This window comes from Lontra canadensis, unplaced genomic scaffold (assembly GCF_010015895.1).
Source record: "Lontra canadensis isolate GAN:19392208 unplaced genomic scaffold, GSC_riverotter_1.0 scaffold65, whole genome shotgun sequence".
Lineage (NCBI taxonomy): Eukaryota > Metazoa > Chordata > Mammalia > Carnivora > Mustelidae > Lontra > Lontra canadensis.
The window spans coordinates 4,442,889-4,459,904 of record NW_022631059.1 but is presented as its reverse complement, the minus strand read 5'-3'; the positions used below and the strand labels follow the sequence as shown (position 1 = coordinate 4,459,904).

The following is a 17,016-nucleotide window of genomic DNA, read 5'->3' as shown; positions in this document are numbered from 1 at the left end:
AGAGAGAGAGAGAGAATGTAATGTGTGTTCATAATCCCAAGAGTTAATCAGAAAAAGGCTATATCGTGTCGTTCCATTTACATTATAAAGTATTATAGGAAACAGCAAAGTGTGTTGGAATTTTTTAAAAGATGTATGTTTTAAATACATTTATAAAAAAGAGTGAGTGAGGCCTGTTCTTTGGTCGGTGCTTTGCATCTGGCACATCTCATCTTCCAGTGACACCGGGGTATGTTTACACTGGTCTCTGCACGAGTAAGTCAGCTGGACGAAGAGGAGTTCGCCATCTAAAATGGGCTGTACTGAATTGGGAAATCCTATAGAGAACACAGAGATAATTCAGTGTTAACTTCCTTATAAGTAACTTCCTTATTAGATACAGTCATTTGCCTGCTAGACTTGTAGTTTCATCCGTAGGCATCTGTAGGCAGAGTCCCAGGAAGCAGTTGTATTTTCAGCATTTTGAGAATCCTAAAAGAAGTACTGAGTTTACTCGTGATGAGGGTACATAGCCCACCGTGCTGAGCTGCTTTGCTTTCGGCTAGAATTACTTCACCTCAGTGTGGTAATGACCTTGGTCTTTTAAGCTGATCAAGTTCTGGCTTGTTTCTGGTCACCTTAAAAAACTAGAGCAGGAGCTACACTACTCTGCCATGAATGCAGTTTGTAGAGAATAGCCTTTTGGTTATTACATACAGAGATTATATAGAGGGGACAGTTGTGATGGGAAGATTGGAAACCACTGTCTGAACCTACGGGTGGGAGAGAGTGGCTCCAGGAGATAGGACAGAAGGGAAGCCAGATGGCTAAGGGTAAAAGAAGGCCTCCTCTCTTTGTGCTACCCCAAGGAGTTTTTTAGAGGGAGTATGCTTCAAGAGTTCTTCGAATGTTGGGAGGGAAGAAGGTACCCATCTGCCACGCAGTTAAAAACTAGTACCCAGAATGTGAACTATCAAAACATGAAGTTCTGGTCTCAGTCTCAGTCAGATTGGGTAGAAGGGCAGACATGTGGAAAGGAGCTTAGGCATCTTAGTGTCAGCAGTGTCCACTAGTAGAGTAAGGTGCCCAAAGAAGAACGAGGGTGTGAGGTAGCATTCTGGTGGTGGCCGCAGTGTTCAGTGATATATTGAATGTGCCTTCTCCAGGAGTGGTCCCCAGGCTGGCAACATCAGTATTGTGTTAGAAATACATGTTCTCAGCCCTACCCCACCGCAGATGTTTGAATCAGAAACTCTGGAGGTGGGATCCCATCACCTGTGTTTTAACAAGAACTCCAAGGGATTCTGATGCGTGCCGAACTTTGAGATGCCCCTCATTACCAAGTGGGATTAGCGGGTGAAGCTCGGAAAGGTTGGTGTATTGAGGCGTGAGTAGGGCAGGGAGACCGGGAGAGATGTGCCAACACGACCAGACCAACATGATAAGAAGAGACTTTGGTAATACCAGAGCACCCTGGGAGTGGAGGTGTGGCCAACGTGTGTGTACCTGTTCTGGGGCCATACCAGGAAAGCTGAGGAGACTGGGAAGAGTTGAACTGATCGTCTTTTACTTGGGAAATAGGATTTTTTTTTTGAGGGGGCTTTTGGTCAGGAATGTGGGAAGGCGAGTAGGGTGTGCAGGGGAGAGTAGACCGACAGGGTCTATATTGGAGCTGTGCAGGGTGATCTGATGGGAGAGTCACTGGGAAGGAGGAAGAGCTCCTAGTTGGAGAAATCGAGTTGTCAGTGGGGGCCTGAGCTGTGATTGCGGCCATGGAAAACGAGGAGAGGGACATCCCGAAGGTAAGATTCTGAGACTAAAAAAAAATTAATAAAGCACGTGCCGTGCTGCTTGTTAGACTTGCACACCTTTGCTCCGCTCACACTGCTGCACGTGAAAGGGAGGGGGCCTGCCTGGGTTCTCCTGGGGAGCCGCTGTGCTCCCCAGAAATGAGGTCATCATTTCTCTGAGGGGGGGTGTTTAGAAACATATATTCTGCATTTCCTCTCTTTTGAAAAAAGTCTGATCTTATTGACCCACCGTTTTATTACCCCCCAAAGACCCTTTCCTAACAGGACCCCACTTTTGCAGTCTGACAGGGCAGACACTGACTCACGAGGCATTAACGCTGGTGAATGGTGAGCGGTCTCCTGGTAACCGGCTTCTTTTTAATGTAGTATCAGCAGATATGTTTTAAAAGTAGGATAGATGGTTTGTTTAAGAGGGTTTTATCATCAGTGTCTCTGATATTCAAGTGAAATAAATTAAGTTAATGGGAAGCTCTTTTATAGCCTGTCATGGAAAAAAGTACATAATTTCTGTCAAAATTTGCATGTGTGGAGCTGCAAGAACAAACGATGAACAACATTTTTTCTGTCATGTCCTCGTAAAGTTCTAGCCAATCGGGTATAGCAAATTGAATTGGATGTGAGATGATAGTAGCTAAGAAACACAAACTTTTCGACCTGAGTTGGGGAGGATGTGGCTACTGAGGCACAGCGAGGGTTTATGAAGGCTCTCGGGGTCTGGGTGGCCACGACTTCCTCACTCTTGCTTGCCGATGGGGAGCCCCCAAGGAGAGGAGAGCTGATGGGTGGCAAACACCTTCGTTTCCACTTGCTGCAGGTGGGGGGAGAGTGGCTGCAGTGGGGGAAGGGCCGAGGCCACCCCAGACCCTGAGGGAGCGTATGGAGGTTCACCAGCAGGCCACGATCGTCACTCCCAGTTTCACGTGTTCGGCTCGCCAGCCTCATGCTTGTTTATATTTCACAAGACCCTGCCTCCGGCTGTGTCCAGCGTTCTTGGAAGGTGGTCTGATTGCTGCCAGTACCCGCTGCCTGTGTTTCCGCATTCTTGTCGAACGCAAAGGTCCACATGGAAGTGATAAACTTGCAGCTGTCCTTTCAGATCAGATCTGCACCGCGGCAGTGAGGTAGGCGGCTGCTCTCTTAGGCCTGCAGTTGTGCGGGCGACGCCTTGGACACCCAGAGGCGCCTGCGGATCTCCACACCCGTCTGCAGAGGTGGAGCCGGCCACCGGGGGGTTGGTTAGAGGAGCACAGGGAACCTCAGACCCCTTCCTGTAGCAGGTGCACGTGCGTGCCTGCGCGTGTGCTCTTTTCTCTACCCGAGGCCTGGCTGCGTGCCATCCGTGCAAACTCAGGGCTTGGTTTGTATGAAGTTGCTTTCTCTTTTATTTATTTATCTATTCGTTTAAAGATTTTGTTTTTAAGTAATCTCTATACCCAACATGGGGCTCGAACTTATAACCCGGAGATCAAGAGTTGCAGGCCTGTCCACCGACTGAGCAAGCCAGGTGCCCGGTTGCTTTCTCTTTTAAACTGTGCTTTCTCCCAAGAGGCACTACACAAAGCTGATGCCTTAACTTGAATTATTTAACCAGGTTATTTTCCTTCTGGAGGGGCATGTGAGGCAACTTGTTTAGAATAACAGGGCTCAGGCTTTTGGTCTCAAGACCCACTTTATACTCGAAATTGTAGACCCAAAGAGACTTTTCATTTGGGGGTTATATCAATATTTATCATGTTGTAAGTTAAACTGGGAAATTTAAAGAGTATTAGTTCACTTAATAACATTAGTAAGTCAATTACATGCTAACAATGACATTTTTAATGAAAAATAACTTCAAAAACTCAGTGAGAAGACTGGCATTATTTGACATGTTTTGCAAATCTCTTTTATCATCTGGCTTAGAAGATAGGTTGGATTCTCATGTTCTGCTTTTACATTTATTCAGTCTGTTACAAGGTGTTATTTTGATGAATGTGTGTGAAGGGAAACCGTTTTTGCCTCACACATGTAGTTGGGAAAGGGGAGAGTTTTCAGTAGCCTTTTCAGATAATTGTGGACATTATACTTTGATAACACACCAAAACTTAACAAGTGGCGCTTTTCTTAAAGTTGAGTACAATGTGGAACCTTGAAACCATGATGGTGAGCTGTTTGAACTTTGTTTCACTAAAATGCACTGGGCTCCCTCGCACTCTGAATGGGTTTTGCGATACTGTATGTTAGTGGATTATGTAGATCTGCCAAATGTTGACACATTTCATGACACAATATCCAAAACATCACTGATCTCATCAGAAAAGTCTTCAAGTATTTGGGAAACTGAGCTCTTGATGTCAGATAGATGTTTTTCAAGGGTCTCCCTTTGGTAGAAAGCTTGGATTTTATCACTGGCAGCAACTACTCTGAGTTGTTCCGTTGAAATACAGGCGCCGTTCATTCCTTTTTGAGCAGATAGATACCTGCCATCTGCCCAGCTCTGCATAACCATTGTTTGTCTGTCCATTGTTCTTTCTAGTAACTGGTGTTCCGGGAGAAGCCTTCTAGTTCAGCTCACAGTCTAAACGTGGGGGAGCCGCCTTTCCCAAGACAGCGGAGCGCTTCACGTGTGCCTGCATTTCCTCATACAGAGTGATAAGATGTGTTGTCAAGGGTCGAAGTTTGGCAGAATGAATCCTTTTTGTTGCTTCCTCCAGGATATTAAAAGTGAAAATGGTCTTTTAAAAAAAGCTGCAAGTGTGTGGCGATGCCTGACGTGGAGACCCTGCCTCGCCTGTGCTGAGGCACAGAGTTTTACTTTGGCTCTGCACCGGCCATCACCGCAGAGCTCGGCACCGGCAGAGGGACAGAATGTCGTGTTCTCATGTCCACGCTGTTGACTTTATGGATCACCTCATGGGGGGACCCTTGGGGTCTGCGGGTAGTGCTTTGAGAACCTGGGTGTGGAATCTGACTCTGGAAGCAAAGCCAGTGTGGAGCTCTAGCTCTGTCCTCTAATATGTTGGCCGTGGGGTCTGAGGGAGACTGGGCTGCTTTGGTGGATTGTTGTGAGGACTGGACGGGAGGTGCAGTGAAAGCGCGCCTTCTCTGGTGCCTGTACGTAGTCGGCACTGGTCAGGTCCTGTTCCTTTCCTTCCTGGGGTGCTGTGAAGGTACTGTGGATTGGGAGACTGGGTGGGGTGGAGAGGTGGAAGGGGTCAGTTTTGCCTTAGTGCATCCTGGTATCCACAGGAAGGTCTCTTGGCTCTTTTTTCTCACGTGCACTGCAGGGATTTGCAAGGGGATCAGCAGATCTTTCTGAGGCTGTTTGCGGGTGGAGGGGGCTTTGGTTCTCTGGACATGTTGGTTGTCTGTGTCCCAACGTAGTTTGAGTTACAGAGCCCACTCTGGAAATTAGCAACGACTTCTGATTACTGTCCTCTCCTGTGCACTGGGTGCTTTTTACAGATAATTCTGGTTCAGCCTAAGAGCTCTCCATGGTGGCAGACCCTAGGGGGCCTTTCACGGCTGGAAAAATAAACTCAAGGACGAGGAGGTTGGGCTCCTAGAGCTTGTGCGCTGCTGGGGGTCTGAGTGTCGTCTAAGGCAGAGTTCTCTTTTTTCCCGTACTAAATAAATACCAGGGCAGGATTTTATCACAGCCAAGTGAAATCTGAAATTCTCAAAACCGAATTCACATTAATTTTTAAAAAACTAACATTAATCCAGGATGGCTTGGTTGGTTGGGGACTGCCTTCGGCTCAGGTCTGATCCTGGGGTCCTGGGATTGGGCCCTGTGTCTGTCTCCCTGCTTGGTGGGAGTCTGCTTCTCCTTCTTACTCCCCACCCTGCCACCCACTCACGCTTGCTCTCTCACTTTCTCAAATAAATAAAAATTTTTTAAAAAGGAACATTAATCAGACAGTAGTTTGAACACCGTGACCCAACTTCAAAAAAGGTTATCAGCCCCTGTCCAAGAAAGATCACAGCACGTGTGAAGGCCCCGGCCTTCTAGTTTATCAGGTGTATTTTCCCTATTGCATTGTTCCTGGAGGTGGACAAAGCACGATGACACTTTAGCTTTCAGAAGAAGAGTCTGTGGGGCTGACCTGCTCGTCCACTCATTTGTTCCCAGGGTCAAGTGTTGAGCCCACGTGTGTAACAATGCCCCAGGTCCATCCACAGGAGAGCTCTTGCTAACTTGGTGGTGCCAGAAAGGGCAATAGTTGTGTTCCTGGTCCAAAGCTTTCAGCAAGAACTGCTTTTTTGGGAGGGAACTGTGCCTCTGTATCTGCAAGAGTGAAATTCCAGGTGGAGTGATCTTGGGTTTTAAACGACCTTTTGTTCTCTCTGCTGATGGTTTCACTTTGGATTTACGGTACTCAGAATATCTCTGTTGCTATCTAGACTTGATGTCTTGTGTGTATAAGCTCTGAATTTTTTCTTTTAAAGATTTATTTATTTTAGAGAGCTCACGCCTGATGGGAGGAGGGACAGAGGGAGGGAGAAGCCGACTTCGCTGTGAGTGTGGAGCCCGACGCAGGGCTTGATGGGATGGACCCTGAGGTCATGATCTGAGCTGAATCAGGAGTTGGATGCGCAACTGACTGACCTACCCAGGTGCCCATATAAAGCCGGAATTGAAGAAAGTTTGTATATATACTGATTTTTGTCCTGAAGGAGTCTCCCAGTAGAGTGCCCTGTAGCTGAGCGCATCAGACGCATGGTGTGGGCGACAGAACTGCCCGGGTGACTGCGTATACCGAAACACCGAAATCCGGTGTGTGGGATTGCGGTAGACTTTCTCTGTCCCCAGGGTCGAGGGGACACTTGCATGTCTGTGCCGTGTCATGTTTACTTTTATAAGATGTGATGGGGGATGTGAATTTACAGGATGTGCCTCTGTCTCCTGTTGGAGTGACCAGTGTGTGGCGGAAGGTGCTGGGCTGCCCTTGGCTCTTTCTTGAAGTTTTGCTGCTTGAGCAAGGCACGTCGCTTCGTTTAGCCTCAGGTTCTTCGTTTGTGAACTGGTGTTCAGGACAAACTCAGGTTTAGGACACGTGCCCTTTATCTCCCGCAGGGGGTAGTTGATGGTGAAGCTTTAGGGGAAGCCGTGAGATGGGGCTCAGAGGCCAGAGAACCCTGGTTGGGTGCCCCGCACGGAAGGTGCTGGAGAAGGACAGCACTCGGACTGCTAGAGCACGGGGAAGTCCCTCATGGCGGGCCACCCGCAGGTGAGCAGCCCCCCTTCGTGGTGTGACCTGGGGCAACTTCATTAACTGGCCCGTGCTCCGGTTTACTCGCCTAAAAACAAACAGGCATTAAAATAACCTCCACAGCAGTACCTACCTCTTCCCGTTTAGACGTGGTCTTAGTAGACCTGCCGTCCGTAGCCAGGTTTCTGGCTCACGGGGGATGCTGAATCCCTGTTAGCGCTTTTCATGGTCGGGGCGATAGGAGGCTTTTCCTGGGTGAGAAGAAGGTGTGTGTCAGGGAGCTCAACCAGATGTGTGTTTAGCCTGCGCCCTGCAGCAGATCGCGAATCTTAAAGCAGCCGCCGTTTAACAAGGGTGGTGGTTTCTAAGGACGCCAGTAGGAGCGGGGAGGTGCCTCAGTGCAGTGGGCGCGACTTGTCTGCGGGGGCTTTTCTGTGCCGTTCCTCTAGGTTCGTGGGGAGGACAGGTGAGGTGTACGCTGGTGGTGGTTTTCCTATGCTGTGAGTGTGCTGGTTGTGAAAATTTCCCAACAACGCATGGGCAAAATTGTATTTGACGCAGTACTTGAATACTTTGATACGGGAAATGGACAAAGAAAACTAAAATGATACCGTCACGTCTTGGATTATTCTAGTTCACTTCTGAAGAGAGCATTTCGCTCTGTTATCTTGAGCAAAAAGGCATGTGATGTTTACACCTGGTTTACCTGGTCTGTAGGGCCTGTGGCCGACCTCTGTGTCAGGTGGGCGGTCGTGAAAGACCCAGGGGCTAGGAGTCAGAAGACCCGACTTCCACACCCAGGTCCCAGCTCTGCCGCTACCTGCTGTTTGGCTTGCGGCAAGTCCCCCAACTTCCCAGGATCTCAGGTTTGAGACCTGAAAAGCAGAGAAGATGCCAGGCACCTTGCCCCGCTGGCCTCACCTGGGCCGTTGTCAGGCTCCGGTGAGAATCCTGGTAAAGTGCTGCACAACCGACGCACACGTTTGAGCATAAATGGCTGCTGGCGACCAAACTCTGACCCACCTAATGCAATATTTTCTTTCTCAGTGATGTTGCAGCCTTTCGATTATGACCCCAATGAGAAAAGTAAACACAAGTTTATGGTTCAGTCTATGTTTGCTCCGACTGACACTTCTGATATGGAAGCAGTAGTAAGTACTGAATGCTTCTTACTTTTCTTTAGTAATTAAAATGATTAGGTACAGAATTTTGGGTGCATGCATTTCAAGATGTGTCACAATTGCTTTAAAAGGGGAACGGTGTTTTCAAGGAGGTTTGTACTTTGACTACCTTTATGGTTTTTCTCAAACTTTGATTTTAACATTATGTGTAACTTTCCAGAACACTACTCTTTTCTGACGTTTCCCTCTCAGTTTGCTTCAGCAGCTGCTTGTTCTGATGGGTTGTGTCTTGAATAGTTTGAGGACTCCTTCCTTTCCCTTATACCCCGCTTCCATCTCCCATAGAAAAGGGTGTTTCTTAGTCTAGGGACTGTCTTTCACCGTGTCTCCCTGTACCCGCCCCCAGCCCTAAGAGCCCAGAGGGATGAGCGTGCGGGATGCTCAGTGTCCTGCAGCGCTTGAGCGTTTGCTTTTCACTGGGTTCTGGTAAGCAGGATTTTTTTCCCCCTCCCTAGTTTCCCTCTTTTTTTTTTTTTTCCCCCTGCTTAAATACATGTTTAACTCTGTCTCTAATTTTGGTAAAAATAAGATAACTTTGTTTTTATAAAATAAATGATACTATATTATTGGTTTTTTTTGGGAAAAGATTATAATGGAAATTCTCCTTAAAGTGAGCTTTTTTTTTTTTTTTTTAATGTTTGAATAAATCAGCTGGCATTCTGGTGTCTGCGGGAATCATAGTGTACAGATAATCCTTACCGTGCACAGTCCCAGCTAGGACAGAGTGGCCAGTCCTCAAGCTTACAGATGGGAAAAAGAAGGCGGGGCTCCCTCGACACCCACATCACTTTGCAGCTTGCCGGCCCACGCTAGGGGACCGGTCCCCCGGGGAGCACCTGCACATGGGAGTCAGCCGCAGCTCACAAGGCTCTATGGTTTTTCTCTTTCAAAAGTTCTATGCGAGGGGCTTTCTATGCACCGCTTCCCTTCATATCCCAGGGTCACCTCAGCCTTTTCCGTTAGCCTTAGAAAAGCATAAATGACCATCTTTGTGGATGTTCAAGTTTGGGGCAGGAGATGAGGGCGAGCTGGATACTTGGAGATTGAGAGAGACGAGTGACAGTAGGTGACCTTCCCCTTTCATACTAGTGATCATTGAGGTGTTTACTGCTTTCTCTTTTGTTTCCCAGAACATGAGTGTCACTTCATGTTAATTTGTGTGAGCAAGGAAATGTATGGCAAATACAGAATTTGGAATATCCAGATTGTGTTCTGCTTGGCTTTTGCTGCATGGCTTAGTGACAAGAGCATGGGCTTGGCGTCTCGGGCATGGGGCTAAGCTCTGCCTTGTACTAATGTTGTGGCCTTGGGCAGTTTTCATTAACTCTGTGTAGGGTTGGGTCACCTGTAAAAGGGGGTTAAAAACCTGGTTTTTAACATTGTTGTGGGAATTAGTGTGCTCTGTGTGTCGAGCACCTGGCACGGTGTCCAGAGTGCAGTGGATCTGAGTGCTGCTGTGGTCCAGGCCTCTGTATACAATAAAGATGAATTTCACTCCTTTTATGATAATTTGTGTAACAGTTAAAATTTTTTATATAAATGTACATTGGAGGAGATTTTGGAGATATACAAATAAGCAAAAATAAAACTAAAAGTGACCTATAATTTGTTTATACTAGACCTAACCATTGTCGTTAGAGCCTCATGCTATTTCTTTATTTTAAACTATTTTTTGGTATTTTGATATAATATATCAATAGCTATAATTATATTATAATAATATAATAATAGAAAGCAGAAAAAATTATGCAGTGACTATTCCTATAACCTTTACCTAGATTCACCATTGAACACTTTGCCACATTTGCTTCATTTCTGTCATAAACTTTCTTTTTTTTTGCCGAACCACTTAACTCTTAAGACACAGACTTCATGACACTCACTCCTACACCCTTCAGAACAAGGACAGTGTCTTACATAGTCCCAGCACTGTCCTCATAGCTGGGAAAGTTGACATTCATCCAGTCATACGATCTAACAGAGAAACCTGTATGCAGCATTTTCCAGTTGCTTCAAAATGACCATTAGTTGTTACTCTATGGGAGTATAATACCCTCATCCCTTGTGTTTTTCATGACTTTGAATATTTTGAGTCCAGGCCAGTTCTGGGATTGTCTGGTTATTTCCTCATGATTAAATTCAGGTTAAATGTTTTTGGCAAGAACATTCTGTAAGTAATGTCATTGTATGCATCGCATCAGAAGGCATTTAGTACCGGGTTATCCCTCTGTTGACGATGCTAAGTTGGATTACTTGGTTAAGATGGTGACTGCCAACTTTCTGGTGTCAAGGCGCAACTGCCCCTTGTGGTTAGTAGGTCACCTGTAGTCCTCCGGAGTGATTGGATACTTGGAGAGCACGGGAATGTCCTGCTCACTAGCAGTTGCACCTGGTGGTTTTGGTCTGGTGATGAGCCTTGCTTAATGCTCTTTGGACACACGCACACAGGCACACAGATGCTCGTGTGTGTGTCCGTAGGACAGACTTAAATATTGTCTGCGGCTTCCTCCCTTATGATTCTGAGCATTTTCCCCGTGTACTGTTCAGTTTCACTTGAGTGGCGTGCTCACCCACGGAAGGGGTCTGCGGGGCTTATTTGGCAGTTCCCGTTGTTTGCCACACAGATGGTCTCCTGGTTTCAGCTCTTGGTACCTGTGTTGTGCTAGCTGCCTCCTGCATGGTCCTGGGGCAAGGGTGGAAGAGTTTGTTCTTGTTTTCCGTATTGTAACCTTCCTGCTATGCTGGTCTGCAGTTCTTGGCATGCCCTGGGATTCCTGCCCTCCGCTGCCCAGAGGAGGAGGATTAAGCCAGGAGTACGTGCTCCCGGAGCCTGGATTTAGCCAGGAGGGTGTCCCCACTAGCAGGCCGGAGGGAGTGGGGGTCAGCCCAGACAGCGGCGTGCTCCGCAATGTGCCCTGTTAGTAGTTGGCAGTGAAGCTCTCAAACCATTCCCCGTGGTATACGCTTTCTCTAAGAGGGGTGCACCCTGCAGAGCAAGTTTTATTTTCCTTAGGAGAGCCAGAGTTACCTCTGACCGCTCAGACATAATTTAGAAAATTCCTCTTCCTTCAGCGGTGGTTGTCTCTGTTCCATGTGCTTCCCACAGACTAGCAACAAGAGCAGGACTGGTTGGCTCGGAGGAATCAGGCAGCAGGGCTGGGGTTCGTGAAGTGTAATAAATATTCAGGAAAGCTACTGTATTTAATCTTGTCCTGTTAAAAATATTGAAATCTCAGACGTAAGTTCTTTATTTGATATACACCCGGGCTTTCTCATTAAGAATATTTTTTTGAAATTGTCAGTTATAGGAAGAAAATTATTCTTCCAGCAGCTTTATAATATCCTGATTATTAAATTTAAATTGTTTTAGTGGAAGGAGGCAAAACCGGAAGACCTTATGGATTCAAAACTTAGATGTGTGTTTGAATTGCCAGCAGAAAATGATAAACCAGTAAGTATGTTTATCGTTAACAATAATTGAATGTTGCAAGCTGATACTCATTTGCATACCATCTCCTGCAAAACCAAGATTTAAGTTGGCAAATTATTTTCCTACTTCTGATGTCTGATGAAAAAAATAAGCTGAAGTCAACAAACAAGGGGCCTTCATGAAATCAGCCTCTGAGAGACTGGTGGAAAGACAACTAATTGAAACGATTTTTTTTCTTGGGAAGTACAACCTGTTGGCTGGTGAAATGTCATAAATCCTAAAGAGCTTCTCTGACTTGGCAAAGTTATAGGTTGCTGTAAAGAGTGGGTAAGTCCACAGCAGGGAGTCATTTTGCCGTTTATCACGGGGCTTGACAGACAGGTGGTAAGCTCTTGGGTTCCCTGGTTTCACAGACTGCTGTCCTAGGTCTCCTGTCTGCTCTTTCCCCTAACGCCACCTCGCCACCCCCTTAACCCTCCTGCCTCTTTCATTAAACTTGCTTTGAGATTAGGGTTTCTCAACCTCAGCACTGTTAACACTGGGGCTGTCTCGGGCCATGTGGGATGTTGAGCAGCAACCCTGGCCTCTCCTCACTGGATAACCGGTCATCACCCATCTTGCGTGACAACCAAAACTGTCCCCAGACATTGCCCGGGTGCGCTGGTGGGGGCAGAACCGCCTCCCGCTGGGAAGCCCCCCATCCCCGTGCTGCCGGAGGGGCTGAAGGAAAGAACCAGCTGCCCCCGAGCTGTCCGCTCGCTTTTCTCTGTGAAGCCACGGGGCAGACCTCTCATGGCTCTTGCTCGTGACCTGTTGCGAGAGCAGATTGTATCTGAAATGCTGATTTGGACCTTCCTTCAGCCTAGTCAGAAGAGCTTAAATTGTTTAAAAAAACCACCCTGCAGAAAATCCCACTACCCCGGCCGTTAGTCGCTGGAGTTGGGAAATGGAAACGCTCACGTTGTGTAAGCATCATCCGTAGCGGTCTGCAGGAACGCTGCTGGCGTGTGCCTCTGCTACTCAGTGTTTCCTTCCTGCTCAGCGGCTGACCGCCGTCCTGATCCCGCCTCTTTGAATGGGTAATGGGTTTTTTTTGTTGCCGATTTTGTCTCTTCCCATTGCACATTTTGTCCAGGGAAGGTCATTTTGGGAACCTGTGAGACCTGTGCTCTGTTCCTGGCTCTATGTGGTACCAGCTCTGTAGATGGGGGCCTCGCCCTTTACGGGGCTCCCTTCTTCTCACCTGGAAGAGGAAGGGTCAAGCCCAAGAGTGCAATAGGGAGAGCCGGTCGTTTTCTCTGAGCTGTGTGGAACCCCCAGGCCAGTGATCCCCAGCACACCTGACCACCCCCATGCCCTCCCGGGTACCGGCTCCTCCCCGCTCACTCTCCAGAGACGGTCATAACTGTCTCAGAAGCGAAGTGGGGGGATGTGCGGCTCCCCTCAATTGAAATATTGCAGACACGGAGCTAGTTTCACCTTCAGCCCAGCTTCAAGTTCTGACTTTGTGAAATAAATCGCCCTCTGTGTAATGTCCTTCCTGGCTTCCCACCTCCCCCGTCCGGGCCCATCCTGGGGATGTTGAGGTCTTCCTGGTGACAGTAATTTGTGGCTAATAACTCCTGAGCTTGCACGATTACGATATGCTAATTTTTTGCATGGCAGGAATTTGATAGTGCAGTATGCACAGCCCTTTTTCTCTTCCTTTGAAGTATTAGTCTCAGCCGAACTTCATTATTTGCCCTTATCCATAATTTCTGGGGCCCAGTTGCTTTAGATTATTAAGATACTAGATAAAGTGATCCATTTTTAAAATAAATGTGACATGTTACAGTGTGGATGAAACGCTACCACGTGTGTTTGCTGAGAACTACTTTACTTTGCATAAAAAAGTCCTTTATTACATAGTTGGTGACACTTGGGCTTTCATTTATTTCTGAACAGCATGATGTAGAAATAAATAAAATTATACCCACAACTGCATCAAAGACAGAAACACCAATGGTGTCTAAAGCTCTGAGCTCTTCTTTGGATGACACCGAAGTGAAGAAGGTGATGGAGGAGTGTAAGAGGCTGCAGGGGGAGGTGCAGAGGCTCCGGGAGGAGAACAAGCAGTTCAAGGTAATGGCATCTTTTCTTTTCTTCAAGATTTTATTCTTTTAAGTAACCGCCACGCTGAGCACGGGGCTTGAACTCAGAAGCCTGACAGCAAGAGTCACGTGCTCTACAGACCGGGCCAGCCAGGCGCCGCGGTGGCGTTCCATTTCCTGCTCGTCTACAGAAAACAGGGGCTTTTCCGCTGTGATCTTGGGTGGGGAAGTTGACCCATCCCTGGTTTTGTAGAACTGTTTTGTATTTACACCTTCTTTCCCTAGGGAGAAATTTCTGTGGCTTTCATCAAGTTCTGAAAAGCTCTGACACATCTTCCCACTCCCCCCACCCCCTGTCCCCTAATTGACAACCATTGTTCCTGAGCAGAAGTTTCTCAACTATTTAAATTCTTGTTCCCTGGTACTTGACATGTTTTAATTCATTTAATCTTCTAAACCCTTGTGTGAGGTAGGGATTCTTACCATCCCCAGTTTACAGACGAAGAGACTGAGGAGCAGAGAGGTTAAGTGACAGGCAGGTCACAGTTGCCATGGGAACGGAACCCAGGCTTTGTGCCTCAGAGTCCACATCCATCCCATTCTCCTCCTTAGTGTGCAGACTCGTCCTCTTGTAAGGAAACAAAGCCCCGCTTGCCCTCCCATGAGTGTAAACTGAAGACGAGCTCTGAGATTAAACACAAAATAGCAGTGGTTACCTTGAACTCACAGTGTCAAACCCTGCTCCAGCCCAGGTGGGTGAGAATCTTTCCTCAGTGGAGGAAATCGGTGAATGCCGACCTGTACTCCTTTAACACAGGCATAGTTCTGGTCTTTGAGGATTCTAGGAGGGTCTGGGCAGTAGGGTCTCCTCAGACTGTTCACATGAGGATGAGACTGGAGATGGGAAGTCGTCACAGTCGACAGGTGGAGATTATAGAAGGAGAAATGCGGGTCTCCAGCTTGTGGACATTGACGAGGTGGTTGGCGTTGGTGTTAGAAGGTCAGGTTGTGCTGGGTGGTGAAGGCAAGCGGGCTGCACTTCATTTGGCCTTGGCGGCCTGAGATGTTGTGCCAGTGACTGTCCCCACTTGACTGGCTTTGAGTCTGTGGTGGCCACAGCATCTCCCGGGCCTCCGCTCGCAAAACATGTTGAAGGCCCCTTCCAGCTTTAAAAGTATGTCTGTTTCAGGCAAGGTCTTGAAGAGAATGTTTCCGAACGTCTAGTCATAGGAACTTCTGTCGCAGCTTAACTCTGAGGCTGGTCTGGTCCCTTCTTCTCAGTCATGCCACTCACCGACGCCCTGGGCTTCTGCTCTTTAACCACCAAAGCACCAGACACACGTAATAAATACATCCCGTTCAGGTGACTTCTTCTTTTATTCTGACCGTGCCGCCGATACAGGAGAATCAACAGTGGCTGGAGAATGGCATCATCTTCTTTCTTTGCAGTAATCTTAATTTGCCTCCTTCAGTAACTTCTTTTAGTATGGAGTAAATTATGAAGCTGCCACTTTACTTTTTGGCTAAAAATCCAAGATATGCCTAAAGCTTCTCCTTGAGTGTATTTCTCTTCAGAAACAGAGTCCTGTGCTGTTTAAAGTGATAAATAGGTAGAAATAGCTTCTATATAAACCCAATAAAATAAATGCTGTATTTTGCTCTGCCCATTTTTTTTTTGGAAGTTAATCGAATAACATCGGTCGTTTATCACTATGCAGCGATATTGGCCATGCCCCATGAGCAGAATATCTTTAAAATATTATCAGACTAGTCTTGACAATAGAAGATTCTTTATACTGCCAGACACTGATTTCTTGTTTCACATTGTTTCGTTATTTCACTTGGCCGGCACATTTCCCGAGGCCCTCCCTGTCCCCGGCGCTGTGGGCGCGAACACGAGCTGTCCCTGCCGCTGAGGAGCTCTTTGCTGACTAGGGTCACTGGGGACGCAAATACTGACGACCCGAGTAATGAGGCCCCACAGAGACGGCCACAAGTGCCATGGAAACTCAGCTCGACGGGCTGGCTGCCTGTTGTTTGCAGGACCGACGAGTGTGGGGACGAGTAGATGGGGTAGTTAGCCAGAGATGCCCCTGAGCCGGAGCAGAGAGGCCTTGCTGCGCGCCATGTTGAGGAGTGTGGACTTGGCCTTGGGAGCAGTAAAGGAGGAAAAGGTTCCTATTCCATGCATTAAGTAGGCAATGTCCGAGATGCATAGATCAGCTTCAGTCACATTTTAATATTCCACTTATCATGTCTTCTGCACAGCAGTCTGCACGTAACTCATCGATACAGAGCTCTGCATTTGAAAGCTTCTGGGCCTCCCACTTTGTAGCTTCTTGTGATTTTTATGCTTGTGCTTTGGGAAGTGACTGTCATTTCAAAACCTTTGACTTGGTTAAGGAGGCCTGCTCAGTGGAGGAAAGGAAGACAGAGGGTTGGAGTCTGATGTAGGAGAGGAGCCGGGAGGCATGTCCAGAGAGGTGGATGGTCCCAGGGTGCCAAGGACCTGGCTGACCCTCTCAAGGGCTTTTTCTCTGAAAGTGATGGGGAGCCAGGGCGTGCCTGTTTAGACACATGGTGTAAAAAGGTGCGTGGCTGCGTCGTGTGGGTGGGTGGCAGGGAAGAGGGGCTTCTGGCAACGTTTTCTCAGTGGCCTCAAGCCAGTGCCTTCTCTGTGGGATTCACTTTCTCCCTTTGAAAACTGACGAGGCTGGCCCACGCCGTGAGGTTCAGGTCTGCTCGCAAGCGCACCCTGCGAAGCTGGACGGTTGACTGCCTCTCCTGGTGTCTCGAGTTGTCTTTGAAATGTGCATTTGCTCCCGTAGGAAGAAGATGGACTTCGGATGAGGAAGACCACGCAGAGCAACAGCCCCGTTCCTGCATTCGCTGCGGCTGGGAAGGAGGAGGGCCCCAGTGCCCGGCTCCTGGCGCTCGTGGTGTTGTTCTTCATCGTTGGCGTCATCATAGGGAAGATCGCCTTGTAGAGGCGGCCGGTGGAGGGTGGCTTACTGGATTGATGGCCCGCCATACCGTGGGGTTTGAATTGATCATAACCATGTGTAAAAAGAAGTTAATGTGTGATGACATCTCACAGGTCTTGCCTTTAAATTACCCCCTCCCTGCGCGTGCGCACGCGTGCACATACACACACACACAATTATAATGTAACAATCTTTTAGAAAGTGAAAACTGTATAGTAAATGATCGGGGGGAAAGAATGGTCTTTATTAATGATGAGGGAAACCGTGATTAAATCGTAATGGCATGTCATAAGTGTCACTTTAAACATTTGTAGCCTTGGTACCTGTGGCTGGGTTGATTACCTCTCTC

General features: G+C 47.6%; 1 protein-coding gene across 2 annotated transcripts in view; it reads left to right on the top strand.

Annotated features, from left to right (window-relative positions):
• Window positions 1-17,016, top strand: part of VAPB (VAMP associated protein B and C) — a 49,877-nt gene extending 32,861 nt beyond the window's left edge. For both annotated transcript variants that reach the window (XM_032878904.1, XM_032878905.1), the window contains exons 3-6: window positions 8,030-8,133; window positions 11,534-11,614; window positions 13,538-13,714; window positions 16,512-17,016. In XM_032878904.1, coding sequence (XP_032734795.1) covers window positions 8,030-8,133; window positions 11,534-11,614; window positions 13,538-13,714; window positions 16,512-16,670 — 521 coding nt within the window. In that variant the 3' untranslated portion in view covers window positions 16,671-17,016. The remainder of the gene's footprint in view (window positions 1-8,029; window positions 8,134-11,533; window positions 11,615-13,537; window positions 13,715-16,511) is intronic.